The 26,536-nt window shown below is 37.0% G+C and overlaps 1 protein-coding gene across 2 annotated transcripts; it reads left to right on the top strand.

The window, feature by feature from the left end:
• Positions 1 to 32: 32 nt before the first annotated feature.
• CPNE3 (copine 3) lies at positions 33 to 26,294 on the top strand. Of its 2 annotated transcripts, none has more exons than XM_083359685.1 (16): positions 33 to 462; positions 2,731 to 2,862; positions 4,118 to 4,297; positions 7,594 to 7,668; positions 8,300 to 8,371; positions 9,951 to 10,034; positions 10,372 to 10,461; positions 15,036 to 15,134; positions 17,070 to 17,156; positions 18,158 to 18,217; positions 18,812 to 18,945; positions 21,370 to 21,424; positions 21,715 to 21,766; positions 22,497 to 22,630; positions 24,364 to 24,600; positions 25,968 to 26,294. In XM_083359685.1, the coding sequence occupies exons 2-16, from the start codon at positions 2,731 to 2,733 to the stop codon at positions 26,097 to 26,099; spliced, it is 1,623 nt and encodes a 540-aa protein (XP_083215811.1). In that variant the 5' UTR covers positions 33 to 462; the 3' UTR covers positions 26,100 to 26,294. The 2 variants fall into 2 exon arrangements, with proteins under 2 accessions (XP_083215811.1, XP_083215812.1); XM_083359686.1 differs by lacking the exon at positions 33 to 462 and adding an exon at positions 532 to 641.
• Positions 26,295 to 26,536: the final 242 nt, after the last annotated feature.

The raw sequence follows: 26,536 nt of genomic DNA on the forward strand, positions 1-26,536 counted from the left end.
AGTTGAAGTCTAGAAATCTTCAAAGTTACCCAGTTTGAAAAAGACTTCACTACATTGGCTTTCCACGCGCGGAGAAGCTGAGTTGCCAAAATTCTCTCACGTGACCCCCGATCATCTTTCAGGAGAAGAGGAGCATCCCACAAAATTTTGGTTGGTCTAGGAACCTTTTTTTTAAAAAAAAAACCAACCACCTTTACAGTGGTTTACAGACGCAAAGCAGAGCGCATGCGCCTTTTTGGTGACAACAACTGGCTGGCTTTTCACGCTGGGAAAATTGCTTGGATTACACAACTGGGAGCGAGGAAGGGGGAATAGCAGAAGCGCCGCCCCTAAAATACCTGAGCGGCCTTACCGCTGCAGCTTGCATTGCATTGCATTATATCGCATTGCTTCGTGGAACAGAACTGGGCGAGGCCGGAGAAGAAGGATCTCTGCTCACGGAGGCTGGTGTGATCTCTCGAGGTCGGTACATTGGCGAGTATGCCTTCCAACAGTCTTACCTTCCAGATGGGTCGAATTGCATCCTTGTTTTGGTCGGGGTGGCCGGGGGATGATGGATCTTGAGGGCATCAATTTGGGCAACACTAGTCGACGTAGAAGAAAGTGGAGCTCGGAGGGCCGAGGGATAAAAGACGGAAAAGGTTTGTTTGGGAGAATGGGAGAATAACTGCAGAGAAAGAAAGCTTATGTAAATAGGTTGATTGTTATTGATTCTTAATATCAGTAATACATTGGTGGTAGATTACAGGCCGGGAGATAACTTTCTGCCGAATTAGTAGATAATTTTGGAAAAAGAAGAAGCTGCCAATAGGTGTGGCTCCTGGGACATATTGGGAGTGTGAGGAATCAAAGGCAGTGATATGCTAGGTCCACTTAATGCCTTACCTGTTCAGGATTGTGACAAGAGAAAGGATGAGAAGATTTAGTACTGTTCAGATACTGCTGATTTCTTTTAGGAAGAAAAACCTACTTAGCTATTTGCTCTTTTCTTTCGTTTAGAAATTTGTGGATGCTTGCATGCCTTCAGGTCCTGGTGACTGCCTGGACAAGACTCTCAATTTTCTTAGCAAGATTTTGGAAGTGCTTTGCCATTACCTGCTTTCTAGGGCTGACAGGGAGTGGCTGGTCAGAAGTCACCCCGCTGGCTTGCTGTCTAGGGCAGAACTAAAGCTCTGGGTTCCTAGCCTGAGGCCTTAACCACTACACCATACTGGCTCCTTCAGAAGTACAAGGTTGCGTTTTTTCTGAAAAGGATATGCTTACAGATATTTGTAATTTACTGTTTTAAAAAGTGTTTCATGGATCCCGTGTACGCTGCTGCTGAGTCCTCTCTTTACCACCGATTGAGAACCTCTGGTTTAGACCGTCACATGATATTATGGGACCCAGTTTTATCTTTGCACTAAAGTGCTGGCATAGTGCTGTATTTTTTCCTTAGTCTTTACCTTTAGTTGGACTAAATATTATCACAAAACAGCCCACAGATTTTCTACATTTTCTTTCTTGTGAAAGAGTGCTTATGGTATCCCAGGTTTATAAGAGGAGGGGTATATAAAGAAAGGTGTTGTTTTTCCATCATGCTCCCTGTAATTTGCAATAGACTTGTGGAAGCTAGGTTGTTCCCCTCCATGATTGCGTTCTGGGAAATTTTGAAGACTGACCTGTTATGGAAGGCCCTTAAAAATGACACTGCAGCATCTAAAACTGAATTTCTTTAGCTAGTTAACTGGTTGTATTATGTGTGTGGGTATGCATAATTGTATTAAAGTTTTTAAAAATAAAAACTAGCAAGAAGTAATAGAAAAAGACAAAAGTGCAAGAAGGAAAGAAAAATATAGAAGCAGTTTCCAATTTTCTTTATAGAAGTTATAAGTGAAAAATGTAAATTAACCACTTTATATAGATGTTCACCCTGCCTTTATTGCTCTATAAATAACTCAAAGTAACAAACATACATAATAGTCCTTTCTCCTATTTTACAACAACAACCATGTGAGGTGAATTATGCTGGGACTGGCCCAAACTCGCCCAGATGGCTTTCATGGCTATATGGCTGGACTAAAGCTCACTGTCTCCTGGTTTTTAGGCCAGCACGATAACCACTACATGAAACTGGCTCTTGATTACAAAGTTTACATTTTTTTCTATAAACTATTTTTTTTAATCATCAAAACCATATGTTGTTATTTTTTTTAGTTACATGCAAAAAAGTCTATAGGTTTCCAATCAAGTTTACTGGTTGTATTCATGTGTTTATTTTGTTTAGCACATTGTTAAGGAGGATTTATGAGATACTTAAAATTTGATAGGATGTAGATTTGATAAATAATTGGAAACAGTTCAGAGCAGGATAAACATTAGAACTAGGGAATGTATGGAGTTTGATCACATCCTTAAGGATTGCTACATAGCAAACTTTATATAGATTAGATTGCATGAGGTGTGTGATTTTCAAGTAAAGCTGTGTATATCAGTTGATCCCTCATTTCTGAACATATAAAATTCATATATTATCCACATCTGTCTTAATATGCTTGATTGAAAGAAAGAGTAAATATTTAGATAACGGCACGATATATTAAGTCTAAATGGTAAATTAAGTTACATTGAGTACAGTAACAGCTGGAGTGATATAGCTTCAAAAATTAAATGTGGGTACAACTTGATAATTATGCTAACAGATATGTGCTGGGTACATATGATAATTTTTTTTCTCATTCCATGTTGCAGATGGCAGCGCAGTGTGTAACAAAGGTGGAGCTGACTGTTTCTTGTAACAATCTCTTGGATAAAGATATTAGCTCAAAGTCAGACCCTCTTTGTGTGCTACTTCAATACACAAGTGGACAGCAGTGGTATGAGGTATGTTATAATGGCCATTGAGATATTTAATACAGTCTGTTTGCTTTACTATTGGGAAAGAGCAAGTTCAGGAAGTCCTCTTTATTAAAGTATTAGGACTACTTTGTTTTTAAACAAAAATGTACCATGAACCATTTCAAATGGCAGTTTCTACACATTCAAGCAGTCAAAGAAGAGCTTTGTTTCTTTTTTCCTTTTATTAGAAAAAAAATCATTTTGCACATACAGGATTGCATCCCACTTTGCCATTCTTGACACAAAAAGAGAATAGTAGTTTGTAAATCTTGTAAACCTTTTTATCTGAAAATTGAGTGACTTTTCAGGAGATGGAATGTGCATGACACAAAGTTAAAGGAGAAGTGTGAAGGAACTCCTATTACAAAAAGTCTTTGACTTATGACTACAATTGGGATGCTATGTGATCATAAAGCACAACATTTTGGCAATCGGCCAAAATTACTGCCATACCTTGAAACTGCTGCTGAATGAATGGTTATAAATCGAGGACTACTTGTAATTGAATAGGTATTCCTTGATAGCTTTGCTGTGTCTTGTGCAAAGAATAAAATAATGTCAGTTTAAAAGTACATATTTTCTGGTTTTGCTAAAATTGCATTTTATATTAAAAGACTTTGCATAATATTTCAAATGCTTCTGAAAAATACAAAAAAAACAGTGGTATCATAATAACATTTTTCATATTTATTTAAAACTAAGAGTCAAAATAAACAACTGGAATTTAATTATTGATGCAACCTAAAATTATATTTGTATTATATATTACTGTTATTTACTTTCATTTATTCGATTAATAAGGTTTTTTTTGATAAACTACATTTTAGCAATCTGCGAAGGAAAATCTGTCAGCATTCTATCATTGTAAAGATTTTTTAAAAAAGATTTCTTCATGCCTAAAATGTACTGTTTATACTTTACAAAATTTTCAGCATAATCCTGTGTAAATCTATTTATACTTACTGAGATTTATGCATATCACTTTATTATTTTGTGCATGCTTTATTGCTTTATGAATAATTCAAGGAGGCAAACATATATTTATTATTATTATTATTATTATTATTATTATTATTATTATTATTATTATTATTATTATTATTATTATTATTATTATTATTATTATTATTATTATTATCCCCTGTTTTCTTTCATTTTCTTGGGGAGAGTGCATTTTCCAGAATGCTCAAACAGAAATTTGAAGGGAAAAAATGTGATGAACTACTGTACTGTATTGCAGGTTGATCGCACAGAAAGGATCAAAAACAGCTTGAACCCTAAATTTTCCAGGAAATTCCAGATTGATTACTATTTTGAACTAGTTCAGAAACTCAAATTTGGGATTTTTGACATTGACAATACAACTGTTCAGCTGAACGATGATGACTTCTTAGGCGAATTTGAATGCACACTGGGACAGGTATGTGCAAACAGGTTCTGGACATTACTTAAAATATAATAACATTGGTCAGGGTGGGAAAAGACCAAAACCCATTGACAAAATACCTTTATTTTGAGAAGGGACATTCTGTTTTAACCAGCTTGCCTAATTAACAGATTTTTGTATAATTTCACTTAATTTGTGCTTTCTGTTGGTTTCATTCTAGAAATTGTAATTTGTTCATTTACCATTGAATTTGATCAAGCAAATGGCATTTATGCTAACATCAATTAATGTGTTATTCCTTGCACATACACAGTGAAAATGGAGGAAATTGCTACTTGTTATCCACCTCCTTTTCAGTTTAAAAAACTATTCTTTGAAGATTTTAAACCATTTTTAAAATCAAAACAGAAATTAAAAACATGAAACTAGTAGGCTACTTAAAAGTCTCTAATTTAATGTGTGTGAGTGCATATGTTCAGGCCTTCAACTGCCTGAAGATGTCCCTGCACTTTTCTTTTTTTTTTATTGAAAAGTTTTAACATACAATTTTTCTTTAAAAATCCCCCCTCCCCCCTTCTCCCTCCCCCCTTACCTCTCCCCCCTCCCCCCTCCCCCCCCGACTTCCCAGAGCTAAATACAAGGTATATATATAAAAAAAATCAGAAACAACCATATACTAACAACTATAAACTCTAAAATCCATCACTCTCTAGCTTATATAGAATAAAACAAACCTTAGTAATATTAAATATATATAAAGAAACTAAAATAGAAAAAGAAAAAAAGAAAGAAGACTTATTCAAATGCTACATGAAACTTCTTAACCCTATACTTGTTCTGGATAAACTCAATCCATTTTCTCCATTCCATAATATAGCGTTCTTGCGAGTGATCTTTCAAATAGGCCGAAATCTTCGCCATCTCTGCCAGGTCGGAAACCTTTAAAGTCCACTCTTCTATGATCGGCAGTTCCTCTTTCTTCCAATACTGACCTATCAAAAGTCTTGCTGCCGTAATTAAATTCAACATCAACTTGGTGTCCACAACTGTAACATCTGTAATTATTCCCAACAAAAAAAGTTGCGGACAAAACTTTATCCTCTGTTTAAAAATCTTCTGCATGTTCCACCAGACTTTTATCCAAAAAGCCTTAACCTTTTTACAAGTCCACCATATGTGAAAATATGTTGCGTCTTCATCACCACACCTCCAACATTTAGGCTGATAATTCGGATACATACTTGCAAGCTTTTTAGGGTCTAAGTGCCATCTATAAAACATTTTGTAAAAATTCTCTCTTAGATTTTGAGCTTGTGTAAATTTTACGTTCCTCACCCAAATCTTTTCCCACGTGTCCATTGTGATAACTTCCTGGATGTTTTGGGCCCATTTTATCATACAATCCTTAACAAGTTCTGTTTCTGAATCAATCTCTATCAATGCAAGATATATCCGTTTAATATGTGCTGGTCCCTGATTTCTAATTTGCTTTATCAAATTTTCATCAGTCATTGTAAAACCATTTTTCTGGTCTTCTTTCCACCTGGCCCGTAACTGAGTATATTGAAACCAGTTTTGAACAACCTCCTCTTCTCGCAAGAGGCTATATGATTTCAAACACCAGACATTTCTTTCCAAGCTTAGGATCTCCTTGTAGGTAGTCACATCATGTTTGAAACCAGCATGTATATTTTCTATTGCGTGTTTTGGAATTGCCCACAGTGGTATAGATTATAGATTGAGAGCATTCGCAGATGATCTGGTTGTTACAGTGACCAAGCCAGAGAACTCTGTTGTGGACCTGATGGAGATAATAACACAATATGGGAAGGTTTCTGGATTTAAAGTTAATATACAGAAAACCAAAATTCTGGCCAAAAATATGACAGTTTCGCAAAAGGCTCTCTTAGAAGGATTAACTGGATTTGAGATTGTTAAAAGGGTTAAATATTTGGGGGTGCTTTTGTCGCCCTCTAATACAAAGTTATATAAAAATAATTATGAAAAACTATGGGGGAAAATTCAAAAAGAATTGGAGAGTTGGGAAAAATTGCAATTGTCTTTGTTGGGACGGATCGCAGCAGTGAAAATGAATGTCCTGCCTAAATTTTTATTTTTATTTCAAATGATACCGATTCTTAAGAAAGATTCTAATTTGGAGGAATGGCAGCGAGGTATCAATAAATTTGTTTGGGCAGGGAAAAAGCCACGAGTTAAACTTAAGATTATGCAGGATACTCGTGAGAGAGGTGGTCTTAAAATGCCCAATTTTAAACTATATTATGAAGCTGCTGCATTAGTAGGAATAAGTGATTGGATTAATTTGACACAAGAGAGATTATTAAATCTTGAGGGCCACGATTTGTTGTTTGGCTGGCATGCATATTTGTTGTATGACAAGAAGGTAGACAATGTGTTTAGAGTGCATATTTTAAGACAGGCATTGTTGAGAGTTTGGAAGAAGTATAGACTTAAGCTAGGTCCCTGCACTTTTCTTGACAAGATTTGAGAAATGGCTTGACATGCCTCCTTCCTAGGGCTGAGAAAGAGTGACAAGCCCAAAGTTACTGAACTGGCTTCATGCCTCAGTCAAGACTACCAGTAGTACTCATAGTCTCCAGGTTTCTAGCTTGGTGTCTTAAGCACTTAAACCGAACTCGTTCTCTCAGTATAACATACTCAGTTGATAAAATAGTGGATTTTGCACTGGGTGAGATTTGGACTAGATCGGGGGTGTCAAACCTGATAAGCATTGTGGGCCATATCATGACATATCGGGACTTGTTTTGTCCTTGCGGGGCTGGGGTAGGTGTGGCCTGCAGGGGCTGCATCTGGCCCATGGCCCCGTGTTTGACATGCCTGGACTACATGATTGTCAAGGATCCTTCCTGCTGTTATATTCTGTGACCGCAGTTAAAAAAATAAGTATGGGTGAAGACGTCATTGAGACATATGACTACTTTGGTAGCTGAGCCATAATAATCATGGCTTTTTATACTAACATTTATTAAAAAAGAATATCTGTAAGGCAGATATAATTTTCTTTTTTTTTATCCCCAGATATATTGTAGCTTCTCTCATATCTTCCTTACTGCAGTATTTTCTATTCCATCTTAACTAGGAAACTAATTAAGTTTTAATTTAAATTAAATGGAAGAACTGAAGTATAAAAAGGAGCAGTGAGCAAAGGGGGCAGTGCTGGATATTATAGATTTGATTGTAGTTTTTGACTTATAAAACATTTGTTGAAGGTGGAACAACCTTCAGTTACTAGAGGTGGTAATTGTAATAAATTGCTTTCTTTTTCTGAATATTTCTGTATTTTACAGATTGTTTCTAGCAAGATGCTTACCAGACCTTTATTGTTAAGAAATGGCAAACCTGCAGGAAAAGGTGTAATTACGGTATGAAAACAAAGCAGAAGTTTTCTGACTGATTATTTTTTACTTTTCTGTTTTCCACTTGCTTCCAGTATATCAATATAAGCAAGAGAAATGAATGATCTGTCATTCAGCATAATGTGATTTACTTTTCTGCAAGCAAGCATTTGAAGATTTGTAAAGTGTTTTTCCATGAACTTAAAAACTATTTATTATTTATGTTTTCCTGATTTCTTCAACTTTTTCTTCTTCATTTTTGTGGTCTGAAAAATAGGTAGCTATATTTTTAATCCAAATACTATTTTGCCTGACACTGCATACAAGATTTAGGTCTATATTTTTAAATAATCTTGTTTTCTAAATTCTTTTGAAAATTAAAAACATTTTTAAAATAGTTCCAAATCGGATGGCATATATGTCTTTTATTTCGATGAAAACAAGGCAGAATCTCATTGAGTAAAGCCAGGGCAAAAATTTAAAAAACTACTTGCAACGGCATGATATATTATTATTGCTTCTGAAACCGATAGAAATGTCACGTGTTCATCTCATAGAATCCTCCATTTGTTTTCTGTTGTTTGATTTATAAAATAAGACAGCCATAATTTATTAGAATGGAGTGTCTTAACGGTAATATTGGTCTGTATTTACTCAGATTAGTGCAGAAGAAATAAAAGACAACCGTGTAGTCCTACTTGAAGTTGAAGCAAGGAAACTGGACAATAAGGTGAGATAACTGGAAAACTGAGACACTTTCCCGCCTTAATTCCTAAAATTTGTTTCCAGGGTTAGATAGCTGCCATCAGAAAGGTGATTGTTCGCTAAATACGTTGCACTCCATTTTCTAGATGTAGGTCCTCCAGAGCAATATTTCTCTCGACATGTATCCTGTATAAGTGGCTGCTTTAGAAATCACTGTATTCAGATTATGGCAAGTTTTACTCAAAATTGTAAACCTGGTTCAAACTGTTGGCATAAGATCCTGGTTTTGGATTGTCATAATTTCTTAGTTTAGAACAGGGGTGTCAAACTCAATTTCATTGAGGGCCGCAATTTTATTGCAGTTGCCCTCAGGGGGCCGGGTGGGTGTGGCCTGGGTGGGTGTGGCCTACTGGGTGGGTGTGGCTAAAGTGCGTATGGCCTACTGGGTGGGCACGGCCAGCTCTACATCGTTCGCATCAAGGGTGCCTATGGGGGCCTGGGCAGGAGTGGGACAGATCTGAGGGTCTCTGGCAGAAGGAGGGTCTCTGGGCCAGGGCCAAGGCAGTGGGGGCCGTTCCCTCACTGTTTCCAGGATGGCTTCATGGGCCGCATGAAACCACTTCACAGGCCGGATCTGGGCCCCGGGCCTTGTGTTTGACATGTCTGGTTTAGAATTACATTTTCCCATTCTACCAAGTCAGATGGAGGGGGTGACACACACCTAGGCATTCCTCCTAAATATTGCCATCTGATGGCAGCTGGGAAGTGTGCCTTTCCCATGGCAGCCCCTGCGCTATGGAACCCTCTGCCTCCCAACATTTGGCATCATTCCAAGCCTTCCCTAAAGCTTTGAAGGTCTAGTTTTTTCTCCATCACTGGGATATTATTATTGCATTCTCCACATTGGAAGTCTGACTTGACACCAGGCTATTTTTAATGTTTTATCATGTTTAGTTTTATAATTTTAATATGGTTTTATAGGCTGTTTTAATTTTTGATTGAGTGTAAAAAAATGGATGGCTGTATAAATGTTTTAAATAAATAAAACAAATAAATGAATGTAAATTAATTTGCTAAATTGTAGTTTACCAATAAGTGGGATTCAAATGGGGGCGTTTTGGAGAAGAAAGCTCTACAGCCCAAATTATACCTAATTATGGCCAGGACCATTGCATTTGCAATATTATAAGGATGGAATGTTATTAATTTTTAAATATTCATTTTTGGGGAATGAACTGGGAGATTAATTCATTGAAATTGTAAAAATTGCAATAACTTGTTTCAGAAAGGAATGGTTATATTTACAGTGAACTTTAAAACGTATTTATACTGATTTTTCATTTCTTGTTTAACTTGATTTTTTTGTTGATGCCTTTCTAGTTTGTTGCCATTGTTCCTTTTTGGAAAACAATGTTCTATTGTTATGCATTCCCTGATTTTTTTCAAGGAAGAAAGTCTATTATCAAAGAAATTATACTTAGCCCTTTGCAAAGCTGTCAGTGAGAGGAAACAAGCAGAATTGCTTTGGACAACATGGCTATTTCCACAAAAGAATACAAAGTATTATTTGGAATATAATTCAGGTAGCTTATTTCTAATTCCAGGATTTTTTTGGAAAATCCGATCCTTATTTGGAATTTCACAAGCAGATATCTGAAGGAAAATGGGTGATGGTCCATAGAACGGAAGTAAGTATCCTTTTCTGGGTTGGTTTGGTTATTTAATATCACAGATTATTTCAGCATCTTTAGCTCTGATTTCAGAAACTTTGCAACTAAATTCTGAATAGATAGTGCTTTTTAAAAAATCAGCTGTAAGTTTTAAGAAGGTTATTTTTTCATTAGATGTTTTTTCTTAATAGAACAATGTCAGCATTGGAATAAAGGCCAACTCTTATATAGCAATACATTTATTATATTCTTGGATACATTTGTGAAAGTTGTTGGAATAATTGAATAGCAGGTATTATCCAAAATGATTTATTCAGAAATCATGCTAATATATCTAAAATACATACTTTTATAGGTTGTTAAAAATAATTTGAATCCTGTCTGGAGGCCGTTCAAAATATCTCTCAACTCTTTGTGTTATGGTGACATGGACAAAGCAATCAAGGTAATATTGAAGGAAAGTAGAAATATAATTATAATTTGAAAGTATTTTGAACAAAGATGTTTTAATTTAGAACCTTAACATAAATTTCTGTTCTGTAGGTTTATGAGGTATGAATGAATTTGTACATTAAATAGGATTTGCTAATGCTATTCTGAAAATTAAAGAGATTCATAAGTATGGTAGCAAAATACATTGGTGAGTAGTGAATGATTTGATGTCAAAAAAAGCAAACATTCTAATCAATTACCAAAATATCATAGATAGACCTTAGTTGAGAAGCTGCCTATTCAAGAATTTCCTTAGTCTGGTGGCATCTATTGTATTAAACTATATTAGACTACAATTCCTACCAGCATCCACCAGCAGGCCTATTGGCCAGTCTTCAGCTGATGAAAAAGCAACATACAAGGTGGGGAAAGATAGTCTACTTCAGGGGTGTCAAGCCTGATCGCATTGAGAGCTGTATCGTGACGTATTGGGATGTTTTTGCCTGTGCTGGAGTAGATGTGGCCTGCGCAGGCCACATCTGGCCCGTGGGCCGTGTGTTTGACATGCCTGGTATAGTTCTTTAGTGATACATCTGTAGTAGAGTTTATGTAAGACCAGGTTTCTCACCCATTTGTTTTTCTAAAATGCGATAATCCAGTAGTAGCTGGCTGGGTTTTACAAACTGTCTTTAAAACTAGTCTTGCACATCTTACATCAAACCTGTTCTTGCTTTTATGCTTATAGGTCTGTTGTCTAATATCTTTAGGCCTTAGTTCTTTATTTAATGGGAGAATTAATTTAAATCTTTTCCCCCCCTTTAATAATGTTTTGGAATTTAAACACTACCCTGATAGCCACAATCAAAGACACCTTGCATTCTCTAAAAGTGTTTGCAAGAATGTATTTCATGTGACTGTATCTCCAGGGCTGTTTAATGCGACATGCACATAGTTTGTTTCCCAGAAGTTTTTCTCCCTATCCTCCACAGCCTTATTTACACTACTAGCAGTATTGTAGTGCTTTCAATTTAAAAAGAAAAGAAAACAGAAAGGAAGTGAAGCATTCAATAGCAAATGCTGAATCACGCAGTAATCCTGGCAGCAAGTTCCACAACAGAAGAACACCATCTCATCTGTTCACTCACATCTTTGTTTCCTTGAATTCAAGGAGGAGTTTTTCAGCTTATTAATTTGGTTTCATCTTGCCTTGTTAGCTTTAATACTTTTTTGTTTATCCCTATCTTGATTTTCTGCTCTCTCCCTATTTTGACTTAAGGATTTCCATAGGAAAGGAAAAATAATGAAAAAATAGTAAAGGTCATATTTTTGTAGTTTCGTTTCTCCTATCTGCCATGACTGCAACTGGTATTTTAACTTTTTAGGAAAATTACTCTTTCCATTTTCATTCTTGTGTAATTAATATTCTTCAATAAGCCATTTAATGCAAGTCTTTTGATGGAGTAAAATCAACTATAGTGAATGTTTGATTTGATGTGTGATCAGGCTTGCAGTCTAAATTTCCTTATTAAGTACATCTTAAAAAAGATGTACTTAATCTTAATTAAGTACATCTTACCAGGAGGTAAGGGAGGACCCCTTACAGGGACGGGACGGCTTAGACTCTGACTGGGCGGAATCTAACGTGGAGGAATCGGACGGTCTTGAGCATGTTATCTGGACTGAGTTTGATCCTGTTTCCCCTGATGATGTGGACAGGATTATGGGGAAACTGAGCTCCACCACCTGTTTGTTGGACCTGTGCCCCTCCTGGCTGGTTTATGCGGCCCGGGAGGAGACACGAGGCTGGTTCCAGGCAGTAATAACTGCTTCCTTGAAGGAGGGTATCTACCCCTCCGCCTTGAAGGAGGCGGTGGTGAGGCCCCTCCTCAAGAAGCCTGCCCTGGACCCGGCTGTTTTAAATAACTATCGTCCGATCTCCAACCTTCGTTTGCTGGCGAAGGTTGTTGAGAGTGTGGTGGCGTACCAGCTTCCTCTGTTCCTGGAGGAAACTGATTATCTGGACCCATACCAATCGGGTTTCAGACCCAGGCACAGCACGGAGACGGCATTGGTCACGCTGGTGAATGATCTCTGGCGGGCTCGGGACAGGGGTTGTTTCTCTGTCCTAGTCCTATTAGACCTCTCAGCGGCTTTTGATACCATCGACCATGGTATCCTACTGCGGCATCTCAGGGGTTTGGGAGTGGGAGGCACCGTTTTACGGTGGTTCTCCTCCTATCTCCTGGGCCGCTCGCAGTCGGTGTTGACAGGAGGGCAGAGATCCGCCCCGAGGCCTCTCGTTTATGGACTTCCTCAGGGGTCGGTTCTCTCTCCCCTCCTGTTCAACATCTATATGAAGCCGCTGGGCGAGACATTCGTGGTTTCGGGGTGGAGTATCATCAATATGCTGATGATACCCAACTTTTTTTCTCCACCCCGAACCAACCTAGTGATGCCCTCGCCGTCATATCCTGTTGCCTGGAGGCGATCCAGGTCTGGATGGGGAGAAACAAGCTTCGTCTCAATCCTGCCAAGACTGAGTGGCTATGCATACCGGCATCTCGGATTAACCAGACTATTCCATCTTTAACGATGGGGAGTGAGGTGTTACCCCCTGTTGATAGGGCTCACAACTTGGGCGTCCTCCTGGATTCATGGCTCAATTTTGAAGATCACATAGGATCCGTGACCAGAGGGGCTTTTGCCCAGGTTCGCCTGGTGCGCCAGTTGCAACCCTATCTGGACCGAGATTCCCTACGCACAGTCACCCATGCGCTCGTGACCTCCCGCTTGGACTACTACAAGGCTCTCTATATGGGGCTGCCCACAAGGACCACTCGGAGGCTTCAGCTGGTGCAGAATGCTGCTGCGCGAGTTGTGATGGGGGTTTCCCGATACTCCCATGTAACACCTCTACTCCACGAGCTACATTGGCTTCCGGTTGCCCTCTGGGTGAGATTCAAGGTGCTGGTGATGACCTATAAAGCCCTAAATGGCTTGGGTCCGGGATATTTGAGGGAACACCTGCTGCCGGCATCAAGTTCCCTTCGTCATGTGCGCTCCCACTTGGAGGGCCTTCTCAGGGTGCCGCCTGTAAAAGACTGCCGGCGGATAGCACCCAGGAGAAGGGCCTTCTCTGTGGGTGCACCTGCCCTATGGAACCAGCTGCCCGTGGAGCTTAGGACTGCCCCCGACCTTCGTTCATTTCGCCGGGACCTGGAGACCTGGCTCTTTGAACTTTCCGGCCTAGGCTGAGAGGTTTTTTTTGGGGGGGGGTTTCCCCCCTCAGGGATCAAATTTAATTATTTTAACTGTTTTTAACTCTTGTATTGATGTTTTTAAATACTTTGTAAACCGCCCTGAGTCTTACGGGAAAAGGGCGGTATATAAATTCAATAAACTTAAACACAACTGTTTAAGCAATCCGGTCTGGTCTGATGGGTTCTGTTTTAATTATTGTTTTAAGATAACTATTTGTGCATTCTGTTATTTATGTTCACTGTTCACCGCCCTGACGCCCTGAGTCCTTAGGGAGAAGGGCGGTATACAAATCAATCAATCAATCAATCAATCAAATAAATAAATAAATAAATAAATAAATAAATAAATAAATAAATAAATAAATAAACAAACAAACTTAAACATCTGAGAAAATAGAAAGTCTTTGATAGTTTCAGGAATTAAAAATCTGTTCTAATGAACAAGACAGGGAAGTATGATTTTATAATAACTGAACAATGCTTTCATACTTTATGCACACAGTGTCTTATATAGCTGCCTATTTCATTGTAGTAAGTAAAATAACTTTTCTATTTCTTCCTGACAGTATTGTCATTTTATGTATTCAAATGGTTTGTTTCTATATTCAACCATAATGCACAAGCATCTCATTTGAATGCCTCATTAGTTATCTCCAAAGTGTGTCTTTTTGTGTGTTGAAGCAGCAAGCATGAATTCTTTTTTTTTAATATGGGTGGGAAATGTAACTCTCAGTATATATTAAACATTAAATTAATTATTAAACATTACTTTGGGTAAATATCTCTTAATGATTTGCTATGTTATTACTATGTTAATCATTAAACTGAGGGATGACCATAAAATACATATTGAAACATGGGTATTTGTACTGTCTTCCACCCCTGACTTCAGCTTTATTCTATGTGCTTTCATTATATCAAAACTTGTTTCCACAAATCATCTTTGGTAATAGGAGTCTCTGCATGTTTGCATTAAATGAAATGTCCATGCATGTATCTTAAGAACATTAAAAATATATTTTTGGCTTTGTGTTGGTTTGCAGTGTTGATGACTGGAGGGGACAGTGAACATCAAAAATGATAAATACAAGCAATTGAATTGCCTTAAAACTTAATTTTAAAGCATGTAATGGCATATCAATTAATAGTGCATTACTACTACTGTTGCAGTCAGGCTTTGATGGACAGTGTTTTTAAAAACAAAGTTGACACTATCATAGTTATTGAATTATAACTACGTCTGAGTAGCAATGTAGTTTGATACCCTTAAACTTTATCAAGATACTATCTATAATATTCTAGGCTAATGCTGCATGCTTCATTTTAGGTTGAGTGCTATGACTACGACAATGATGGATCACATGATCTCATAGGGACGTTTCAAGCTACAATGTCTAAACTGAAGGAAGCCTCTCGACATTCACCGGTTAGTCCATTTATATGTCTTTAACATGTTAATTGAAATGAATGTGGAAGCAAACACTGGGTCCTTGAGGTTTTGCTAAAAGAAAGAGATGGACTCAAAAGGGGTGCCTATAAATGGAGTTAGCCAAAAACTGCCCCAGGGCTCTGTTCTGGGTCCAGTGCTCTTCATCAATGATTTGGATGAGGGGATAGATGGGGAACTCATTAAATTTGCAGATGACACCAAGTTGGCAGGAATAGCCAACACTCCAGAAGATAGGCTTAAGATACAGAAGGATCTTGACAGACTTGAAGATTGGGCGCTATCTAACAAAATGAAATTCAATGGCGAAAAATGTAAGGTTCTACATTTAGGCAAGAAAAACCAAATATATAGGTACATTATAGGTGGTACCTTGCTCAATAGTAGTAAGTGTGAGAGGGATCTCAGAGTCATAGTGGACAATTACTTAAATATGCAGTGTGCTGCAGCTGCCAAAAAAGCCAACACAGTGCTAGGCTGCATTAACAAAGAGATAGAATCAAGATCAAGTGATACCGCTTGCAATATTGCATCCAGTTTTGGTCACCACAATGTAAAAAAGGATGTTGAGACTAGAAAGAGTACAGAGAAGAGCAACAAAGATGATTAGGGGACTGGAGACTAAAACATATAAGGAACAGTTGCTGGAATTGGGTATGTCTAGTTTAATGAAGAGAAGGGCAAGGGGTGACATGATAGCAGTGTTCCAATATCTCAGAGGTTGCCACAAAGAAGAGGGAGTCAAGCTATTCTCCAAAGTACCTGAAGGCAGGACAAGAAGCAATGGATGGAAACTAATGAAAGAGAGAAGCAACCTAGAACTAAGGAGAAGTTTACTGACAGAATAATTAACCAGTGGAACAACCTGCCTCCAGAAGCAGTAAATGCTCCAACACTGGAAGTTTTTAAGAAGAGACTGGACAGCCATTTGTCTGAAATGGTATGAGCAGGGGGTTAGAGTAGAAGATCTCCAAGGTCCCTTCCAACTTTACTATTATTATTATTAAAGCTGCTGTGAAGCATGATAGTATCTGTTTGCTTTCTCTTCCTTTTTCTCATAGGTTTGTGAGTAATTACAGCATTTAGCCCTAGACTGCTGGTCCCAAAATTTATTTATTTATTTATTTTATTATATTTATATACCGCCCTTCTCCCGAAGGACTCAGGGCGGTGAACAGGGCACATATAAATAGAGAATACAAAAATTAAAAAGGATTAAATAATAGCCCAAATAAAGACAATAACAATATAAAAAAACCCATTAAAAACCTAACATCCCCCATTAGGCCAGGCCAGCTTGTTCAAATAAATGGGTCTTCAGACCGCGTCGGAAGGAGCGAAGGTCCGGTGCCATCCAGAGCTCGACCGGCAGCTGGTTCCATAAAGCCGGAGCGCCCACAGAGAAGGCCCTCCCCCTGGGGGCCACCAGCCGACATTCTCTGACTGGAGGCACCCTGAGGAGGCCCTCTCTGTGGGAACGCACAGGGCAGAGGGAAGTTAACGCCGGCAGCAGGTGGTCCCTGAGGTACTCCGGACCCATGCCATGTAGGGACTTAAAAACCATTACCAGAACCTTGAATGTTTATTATTACTTCTAAAAGTCTTGTGGTATGGGCAAGATGCTGAAATATTAATAGCAATAATATTTTAATAGCAGTCTAAAAATAAATAAATACAAAATGTTGCACAGATTTTCTTCTTTTCTTCCTGAAGTTCAAGCAGGCAGTGTTTGCATGCAATCTTCCATAAGCAATTGACAACTATGCTATCCATGACATATGATATAAAGTTCAGAAGTCTGAAGAGGACTTGAACAAATGTTGCCAAAAGTCATATATATATATGTTTCTGCTTAACCAGACTGTTTAGATCACAGTCTAAATATGTGCCATTTTTACTTTTGCTTTTCTGTAGATTGAATTTGAATGCATCAATGAAAAAAAGAGGCAGAAAAAGAAAAGCTACAAAAACTCAGGGATTGTGAGCTTTAAACACTGTGAGGTCAGTGCTTTCAAAATACTGTGTTCATCTTTATGTGGACATATCTAGGTGTAATAAGGGAAATATAATAAAAGTATTTGATTTAATGGTTGTACTGGAAGAAAACATTTTTTTCTGCACTGTGACTAAATTCAACATTTTGATGCAGCTTCTGCAATTTTATGAGGTTAACAATTTGCAGTATTTTATTCACGTATCAGATTTTTATCCTACTTTTTTTTAAAGATCTCAACGTGTTATTCCTCTTATTTTTTTCCACACAACTACTCTGACATCAGTCAGGCTGAAAAAGTTGTTTCACTGGTGCAAAACGTAGCCTTTGGCACTAATCTGGTCCATTGAACTGACTCTTCCTTGTTTAGCAGAGAGGAAAGATTGCAAATACAGCATTGCTTCATCCACTGCACAGCTTTCCTTTTTGGAAAAAGAAAAAGGGGTAGTTGAAGCTAGTGAAAGTTGTGCAATAACTGTAAAATGCTGTTCTGTTTCAAAGGGATAAAAGGTGTTCTGGAGCTCCTATCTGTAGCCCCCTAGATCAAATGTCTTTTTTTTTGAGGTATAGAGAATAATTGTGCTATCCCAAATAAAAATATAGCTGTTTAAAACTGTTGCCAGCAGATGTTATGTTTGCATCCTCACATGCTCTGAAGCATCCTTTGGCCCTAGAAACTGAGACTCTGCAGTATCCTAGTGGCTTCTATTGCAACAGTACTGTACAGCATTGAGCATCAAATATATAAATAAAATTATTATTATTATTATTATTATTATTATTATTATTATTATTATTATTATTATTATTATTATTATTATCTTACTTGGATTTTGCATTTAGTCAATCCTTACATTTCTCCAACTAGGACACTGCTGTTCCCATCTTACGGTCCATCCCCATCCTCAATTTAGATGTCAAAAATCCTGCCTTTATCCTGTTGGGGTAGAACTAGGTTGTAAAAAAATGGATGACTTGGTTTATGTATCACAATATAACTTTTCTATAGGTCATCACAGAGTGTACTTTCCTTGACTACGTCATGGGGGGATGCCAGCTGAATTTTACTGTAAGTAAACTATAATTTCCCTGTCTTAAGTATTGACAATAAGCTCTATTCATTTGAGAAGGACTGGATACGTGCTTCCATGCCAGAACTGTTCCATTAGTACTAAAGTGCTGGCATTAAGGAAGAGGATACAGGAGACATGATGTTTTACTTTCCTGCTGAAGGACAAGAGGTTTGTGTTCAATGCTATTCATGCTTTTAAATATTGCTTTCATTAAGCATTGCAGCATTGCTTTGGGATTGAGTTCCTGTCACTTCCTAAGTCTATATATTTAACTTAGTTGCCTTTAAAGAAGCTCAAGGAAGTGCAGCCTCTTTTGAATTAACTTTGACTGGAAATTGTGTTCGCAAGGAAGCATTTTATTTTATTGGATTTGGGAATGTTTCCCTAATTGTTAATCTTCATATAGTTTGTGCAAACAAAATCCTGAAAAATCTGTTAATTCCGTGGGGGTGGGGAGGTGGGAAACCTTTCACATTTTCCCATACAAACTTAGCTTATCCTTTTGATTGGTACTACCACAGGTGATAAGGAACAAACATATTTGTATCTGATCGTAGTTGTTGTTATTACTATTATTATTATTATTACAGGTTGGCATTGATTTTACTGGATCTAATGGAGATCCTCGTTCTTCAGACTCCTTACATTACATCAGCCCCAATGGAGTGAATGAATACTTGTCAGCCATTTGGTCTGTAGGAATGGTCATTCAGGATTATGATACGTATGTTTTTTTTTATTAAATTGTTCTTAAACTGTTGAACATGATGAGTATATGTGGATTCAAGTCAAAGCTTATTTTAAATATTTTAACTTATTGTTTACATATTTTTAAAAATTCCCATCCTTGGTTATATCTATAAGAGTGGGTTTTCGATATACAATTTCATTAAATGATATGGCTAAGCTAAAACTAAACATTCTCACTGATATAGCTTAGCAAAAGAAAGTATAAAAGCGGGGGTGGATTTTCCAACAATTGCCGGGGTAATTGAACTCTTGCATTTTTAATGTCCCTTTTGTAAAAATTCTGTAATTTGTTCCAGGATGGCATTGTCCAATATTTAGTAGACTTCCCTCTAAAACTTTCATTGTTTCCTTCCTTGTATTCTTGCACCAATGTACTCCTCAAGCCATCTAGATATTATTGAATCATCTTTCTTCTGTGAAGTATTAGCCAGCTATCCCATCTTTCTGTCTTTCTACTTAGTTGGCTTTTCTAATTTTTTTCACCATCTTACGCATTTTTTCTGTGCTTCTCTGCCAAATTCCTGTTGCAGAAATGTACTTCCTGTTCACTTGCAGAACCATATGTGCAACTCCATGCTGTATGCATGGTTCTTGGCTCTGATCAAACAAAAGGTTTTTTTAAAAAAAAAAATCTCACAGTTTGGCTATTTGGAAATCAGAACCTGAACTCCAAATCAATTTCCTCTTCTCCCAAAGAAATGAGAGATTTCAGATTTGCCTAATTGTATTTAACCTTTGAAAAGTTTGTATCTTCTATGCAATGTCACATTAGGGAGGCATGTTGGGGCAGGGATATTGAAGAAATAGCAATAACACTTAGATTTATATACTGCTTCATAGTGCTTTAGCACTCTAAGCAGTTTACAGAGTCAGCATATTGCTCTGAGCAATCTGGCTCCTCATTTTATGGAAAGTTGAGCCAACCTTGAGCCAGTCAGAATTGAATTTCTGGCAGTGGACAGACAGCCTGCAATACTGCACTCTAACCACTGCATCACTTGGGAATAGTTAGAATAGTTTATCAGAGATCCTTCACCTGCAGATAAGTGATGGCATTAGGATTTCATAGATTTTTCATTTCTTTGTATAGAAATCATAGAATGGTTGTGAAATCTGAATGTTTTAGATCAGTGTTTCTCAACTTCAGCAACTTTAAAATGTCTGAACTCCAACTCCCAGAAATCCCCAGTCCATTGATCTTCAAGTTGCTGAAGTTGAGAAGCATTGGTTAGATGACTGACTTAGCAGTATTCAGTTCAACATGTACATGTTGGTGCCACTACGGTAAATTATTTATTCTCCACCCTGTGCTGGAATTGATGCTGCAAGCAATATGCAATAACTCAGTGGTATGAGGAGATTATAATCCTAGCTTTGCCATCCATGCAGAATAATTTAGCAGATATTTGGGAGGAGATATGAGTCACAGATGCAAGCTTTCTGCCCTTCCAGAGTTGTTAGCATTGAGCAATTGGAGGAAACACTGGTAGGTGTTACTTTGAAGGTCATATTGGATCTTTTTGCTTTATTACAATAATGATCTAAATTCAGTTATTGGATGGATTAGAAGTACTATTAATTTTCAGTTCCACTTTGACTATACTCTTTTGGATAAATCGAATGGAGTGGCATTCAACTGAGAAAAACAATACACTTGGTTCCTAAGATAAGCTAACATAAAAGAGCAAATCAGAAAGGCTTTTCTCGTCCTACCATACTGCCTCTCCATTCACTTACACCTCCTGAAATCTTCGGTCTGGGGCAGTCCTGAACAATCTAGTTGGAGAACGGCTTGCAGAGTGGTGGAAGAGTTGAATTTCCATGGACTCCCTTTTCTGTGTCATTTTGCACATACCTACTTAGAACAAACACTCATCAATGCAATTAAACTTACTCTTAGATAATTTGGTAGTGGGTCCTAACTATATACTGTATGGAAGTACAACAGTCCTCAGTTTAAGACCACAATTAAGCCCAAAATTTCTAAGCAAGGAAGTTGTTAAGTGAGCTTTGCCCTTTTTTAATGACCTTTTTGCAACAGTTGTTGAACCACTGTAATTGTGAATCACATGACCATTAAGCAAGTGTAGCTTTCCTCACTGACTTTGCTTGTCAGAAGCTGGCTGGGAAGGTCACAAATGATGATTGCAAGATCAATAATCATTAATACATGCCAGTTGCCAAATGCCCCAATTTTGACCACAGAACCATGAGGATGCTGCAACAGTCATGTGAAAAATGGTCATAAGTCACCTTTTTCAGTGCCATTGTAATTTTCAACGGTAGCTAAATGAATGCTTGTAAGTCGAGAACTACCCGTACTGTTCATGAACATATATTCTAATGAGTGCAAAACTATGGATTTACTTATCATTGTTTCTCTAAATTGCTTACGCAGAGATAAGATGTTTCCAGCTTTTGGGTTTGGTGCTCAGATCCCCCCTTCATGGCAGGTAAGCAGTGTGCTTTGGGAAGATAATTTACTCTATAAAATGTTGTTAAAGTTTATTGATTAAATTAAAACAATAGTGACATGATGTAGATTTAGAGCAATGTTTCTCAGCTTGACAACTTTAAGATAGGTGGACCTCAATTCCCAGAATTCTGCTGACTGGGAAATTCTGGGAGTTGACATCCACCAGTCTTAAAATTGCTAAAGTTGTGAAAGTTTGATTTAGAGGAAAGCTACCTGGTGAAAGATTATTGAACCCATGAAAAAATGGGTACCTTTATGTATTTTCAGGTGTCGCATGAATTCCCCTTGAACTTTAACCCATCGAACCCTTTCTGCAGTGGTAAGTTTTAATATACTACAAAAGTATGTCCTGACATTTCTAGGTGTGGTGAATGCAACAATAAAGCAAGACTTGGTTCAGTGATTGCACATTCTAAAATTAACACTGTTAATTTTGCATAATTGTTCAGAGACAGGTGTAAAAATAAAGATTTCTGATCAAAATTGCCTGCCTGCAGAGAGATTAGCAACAGCTCACACACTTATGAAAATATGGAAGGAATTATTTGTTTTTTTAAAAAAACCCTTCACAAATATAACATTAATGAAGTGCCACAAAGGGACTTCTAAAGTGTATGAGTTTATTATGATTTCTTTCCATAAAGGAGTTGCCATATGTGGATCTGTTAAAATTTTACTACGGGAATTCTCTTTGGAACAAGACCTATGTTACTACAAGTATTTTAATGTTGGGTAGTGATGAAATTCTCTGCGTACCTCAGGACTTAACAATATGAAAAGAATCACCTTTGCAAGAAATACTGACAGCTCTTCTCCAAAATCATATGGCCTTCAACAATCCTTGGGATTTAAGTTTCATTCACTGTTTGACTAGCTAGTCTGCTTACTTTAAGGCTTGAGATAAGCAACTTTGTAGATCTTCTTCCTTAAATATAGACAGTTTACAATTGAAGTGCTTACTGAGGCTTCAGCATGTAGACCTCCATAAACTAGGGTGGAGGGTGGCTGTGATGGATAAATTTCCTTCATTATGCTTTTATTCCCTGCAGGTGTCCAGGGTATTGTGGATGCATATCGGGTCTGCCTTCCTCAAATAAGATTGTATGGGCCCACCAACTTCTCTCCAATTATCAATCATGTAGCTAGATTTGCTGCTGCAGCTTCACAGCAGAGAACAGCCTCAGTAAGTATATTTTTGCTATGCTTAACTGTTGTGAAAAGATACTGGTAAGGTAAAAGAATGAGTTGTTGAAAGAGTTTCTGAATTATCTAAATTAATTGGTAATTTCGAAATATAAACAAACAGTTGAGGTGTAAGCAATTACACCTGGCAAGAAGACTGCACCTCTACCTTGTTAGAATCCTTTTAGTACTTTATAGTAAGAGTGAAATGTTTCAAAAAGCAAAAGGGAGATTATTTATGATGAGTCATGAAGAGTAGCATTAACTACTATTTGTGTAGAACATAAATATCTATACCTAGCAATTTCTTTCCCCTGAGATGCCCTTAAAGCACTTTGGTTTTCATAGAACAAATTTATATCTGTTACACGTTGGGGGTGAATGCTGTATCTGTTGATTTAAATAGTTATGCTATTTGGAAGTCATAATTGAAATATCAGCCTGATTCTAATTATCCAGGCATTTATGGCTTTCTACTAATAATTCTATGATTACTTATTTAGAAAGCAGTAATGTAAACTCAGTACATGAAACATGACTTTTTGTAAGATTTCTGAAGCAGGTAAGATTTTGTAAGATTTCTGAAGCAGCTTTACTAATAATTTATCGCAACAATGTATGACTGAAAAAAAAAGTAGAAAGCTTATTACCATTTGTCCGGCTAAGAAACTATGTATATAACCAGATTGCCTTTCCTTGTGGTAGAACATAGCAGTTGACTTCCTGCATGTTTTGAGAACCCTCTTCACCTCATATTTGCCATTTTTCTGTGTTGTGAGTTGGCCTTTGTGGATCCTATATTTTTCAGATGGGGTGATATCCTTAAAATACTCTAAACCTCAACATGGTATTTACAAGAAGCTCCTGTATCTGGAGTATTACATGAGAGGATGGATAGGAGGAAATGAATGTCTAAAGAAGCAAAATGGTTGTATATAAAAATATGTTTCTGGCAACTAAAATGAAATTAATTAAATAGAAGTGAGTATTGGTGTTTGTTGTAAGAAACATAAAAGTAAATTGAATACAGTTTAGTTGGGTAAAAAGATTGATTTAGGATTTGATGGAGAAAATTTAATGGACTATTTCACTGTTAAAGTACAGGTAGTCCTCAACTTATGATCCAAAATTGAGTCCAAAATTTCTGTTGATAAGCAAGACATTGTTAAGTGAGTTTTGCCCCATTTTACGACCTTGCTTGTCACAGCTAAGTGAATCACTGAAGCTGTTCAGTTAGTAACATGGTTGTTAACTGAATCTGGCTTCCTCATTAATTTTGCTTGTCAGAAAGTTGCAAAAGGTGGTTACATGACCCTGGGATTGTGCAATCGTCATAAATATGAAGCAGTTGGTAAGCATCCGTGACCGTGGGAAATGCTGCAACAGTCATAAGTGTGAAAAATGGTTACAAATCAGTTTTTTTGCTGTTGTATCTCACTAAATAAACTGTTGTAAGTTGAGGATAACCTGTAACTTAACTATCATTGTTAAGTATAATGAGAGAGTAAATAATACTGTTCCCGTAACTTATCTGGAGATAATAGTGCCTTTCCATAAGGATTGTTCTCCGGATGAAGAGCTTAGACACACGTGAAATTGCATTAACCTTTTTTAGTGTGTTGTTTTGGAACTTTTCCTTTCTGCCATTCTTATACAATAAATTGGTATCCCAGTCTATTATCTTTGGGAATATATTTTCCTTGTTAATTTTAACAAAGTGCTTTTGTTCAACAGCAATATTTTATACTTCTGATAATCACGGATGGGGTGATAACAGACCTTGATGAAACCAGATCTGCTATTGTCAATGCCTCTAAGCTTCCAATGTCCATCATTATTGTTGGTGTTGGAGGTGCTGATTTCAGTGCCATGGAATTTCTGGACAGTGACAGTGGAGCTTTGAGGTCACGTTCAGGAGAAGCTGCTATTCGAGACATTGTCCAATTTGTGCCATTTAGACAGTTCCACAATGTAAGTATTGTTTCTTAAACATGTGCGTTGCTTCAGGTTCATTCCTAGAAAGGTGTGTTTAGAACATGCTATAAGATGAATGTAATAGGAGCTTTCCATAGCTCCTTTTAAAGCAATTGCATCTTTTCCCATCTAGGAAAATTATGGCTGTTTAAAAGTTGTAGATTGGTGCTCTGTTGGCTCTCTTATACACTCCAAGCATTCCTAAGATGTTTGAGAGGTTCCCTTCGTAGATACATTAAATTTTGGTTAGGATATAGTAAACATACAGAAAATTCTTATTGAATTCTACTTGAAACATACAGCCTATTCTGAATGAAATCTATGACTCTCTATTACAATTTTCATCCCAAATGGAAACTTTTAGTAGTAGGTTTATGTGAGCATCCTGTTAAAGGAATATCCCTGTGGGGGAGACAAAAGTAAGTACCTCTCTAAAATATCTATAGATATTATATGTGATCTCTGACCTATATCACTTCATTGAAGTAAACCTGTTTTGTTGCATAGATCTATTAGAGACAGTACTATATTACTAAAACATTTATTGCACTAGTTTGTTCTATTATTTGTAATGCAGTGAATATAGTTATTATTGCAACAAATCTCTCTCCCTTAGAAAAAGAACCAGTTAGTCCTTACTTTCCATTGTTTCTAAAGGCTAAATACTACAATGGAAAGTATTTGTTTTATATTCTAAAATTTTACCACTGTGGGTTATGCTTTAGTTTGCTACTTAATAGGTACTTGTATATTTCAAATTGAAATGATTACTTTGGTAATTACATATTAATTTAATGACCATATCAAATAAAATAAGATAAAATCCATGTAGCAAATATTCCATAAAATCAAATAAGATCATCCTCTTGGTAGTTGACTCCAATGTGATCTAGGTAAGGAGCTCTCGGTTGAATGGCTGTAGTTTATAAACTTGTGGTTTTTCTTTCATGTGTTTGTACCTTGGAGGAAGTAAGATAGTTTATTGATGGGATAAGGCTGTCAAGTATAAAGTTGGCAGTCAAAGATGGATGCCCTCCATTTGCAGCTACAGGAAAAGTTTGGCTTTATAAATCTTTCAGAAATTCCACTAATTAAACAACTTACATTGCTCAATATTTGGTTATGACTTGCAACAATGCACGGTGGTAATTTTTATAGATGTTACATAATGTTTTCATTTAATTTTCATATCCAAAGTGATCTGCTACTAGCTATTTTTGGCTTTATGAAGCCAGTATGAAAGAAAGAACTCCACTAAAGACAATCTTAATGGACAAATCACTTTGTGATAGCTATCTTTCCTTTGAAAAAGCGCTCGGCATTGAATAAATTGGTTTTACTTCTGTCTCTGTCCTTTGAATTAGGCTCCCAAGGAAGCTCTTGCTCAAAGTGTCCTGGCAGAGGTGCCACAGCAAGTTGTGAGCTATTTCAGCATGTGCAAGTTGCAACCACCAAACAAGCCTACAGCCAAGCAAGAACAGCAGAAGCAAGCATAAATCACTCTGTGGGAAGTTTCTGTGCTGCCTGTCTGTGGTGTCTCTTGATTGTGATGCACAATAAAAGCCTTTTCATACATTTTACACAAAAGGTGCCATGCTAGGATAGCCTTTCCCTTTCTTGTTGTAAGTTGCCAAAGATGCTCTATGTTTAACCCCATTGCAAGTGAGATTGGAAAAGTATATATATATATATATATATATATATATATATATATATATATATATATATATATATATATATATATATATATATATAAAAAGTATATATATATATATACACACACATACACGATTAAGACCAGGGTGTTGAGAAGGTTATCTAAGTATCTTTCTTCATCCCTTCTTTGTGGTGTCTGCCCTTCTATTTCTGAACATTTGCAATTTGATGAAACAGCAAACATTTTAACATTAGTATTATCTGGAGACTGCAACGG

The sequence above is a fragment of the Vipera ursinii genome, assembly GCF_947247035.1.
Source record: "Vipera ursinii genome assembly, chromosome: 3".
NCBI classification, from domain to species: domain Eukaryota; kingdom Metazoa; phylum Chordata; class Lepidosauria; order Squamata; family Viperidae; genus Vipera; species Vipera ursinii.

Coding starts and splice junctions, on each gene's coding strand:
- CPNE3 (XM_083359685.1), top strand. CDS start 2,731: ATGGCAGCGCAGTGTGTAACAAAGGTGGAGCTGACTGTTTCTTGTAAC. Junction 10,035..10,371: donor TGATGGTCCATAGAACGGAA/GTAAGTATCCTT, acceptor ATACTTTTATAG/GTTGTTAAAAATAATTTGAA. Junction 15,135..17,069: donor AAGCCTCTCGACATTCACCG/GTTAGTCCATTT, acceptor GCTTTTCTGTAG/ATTGAATTTGAATGCATCAA.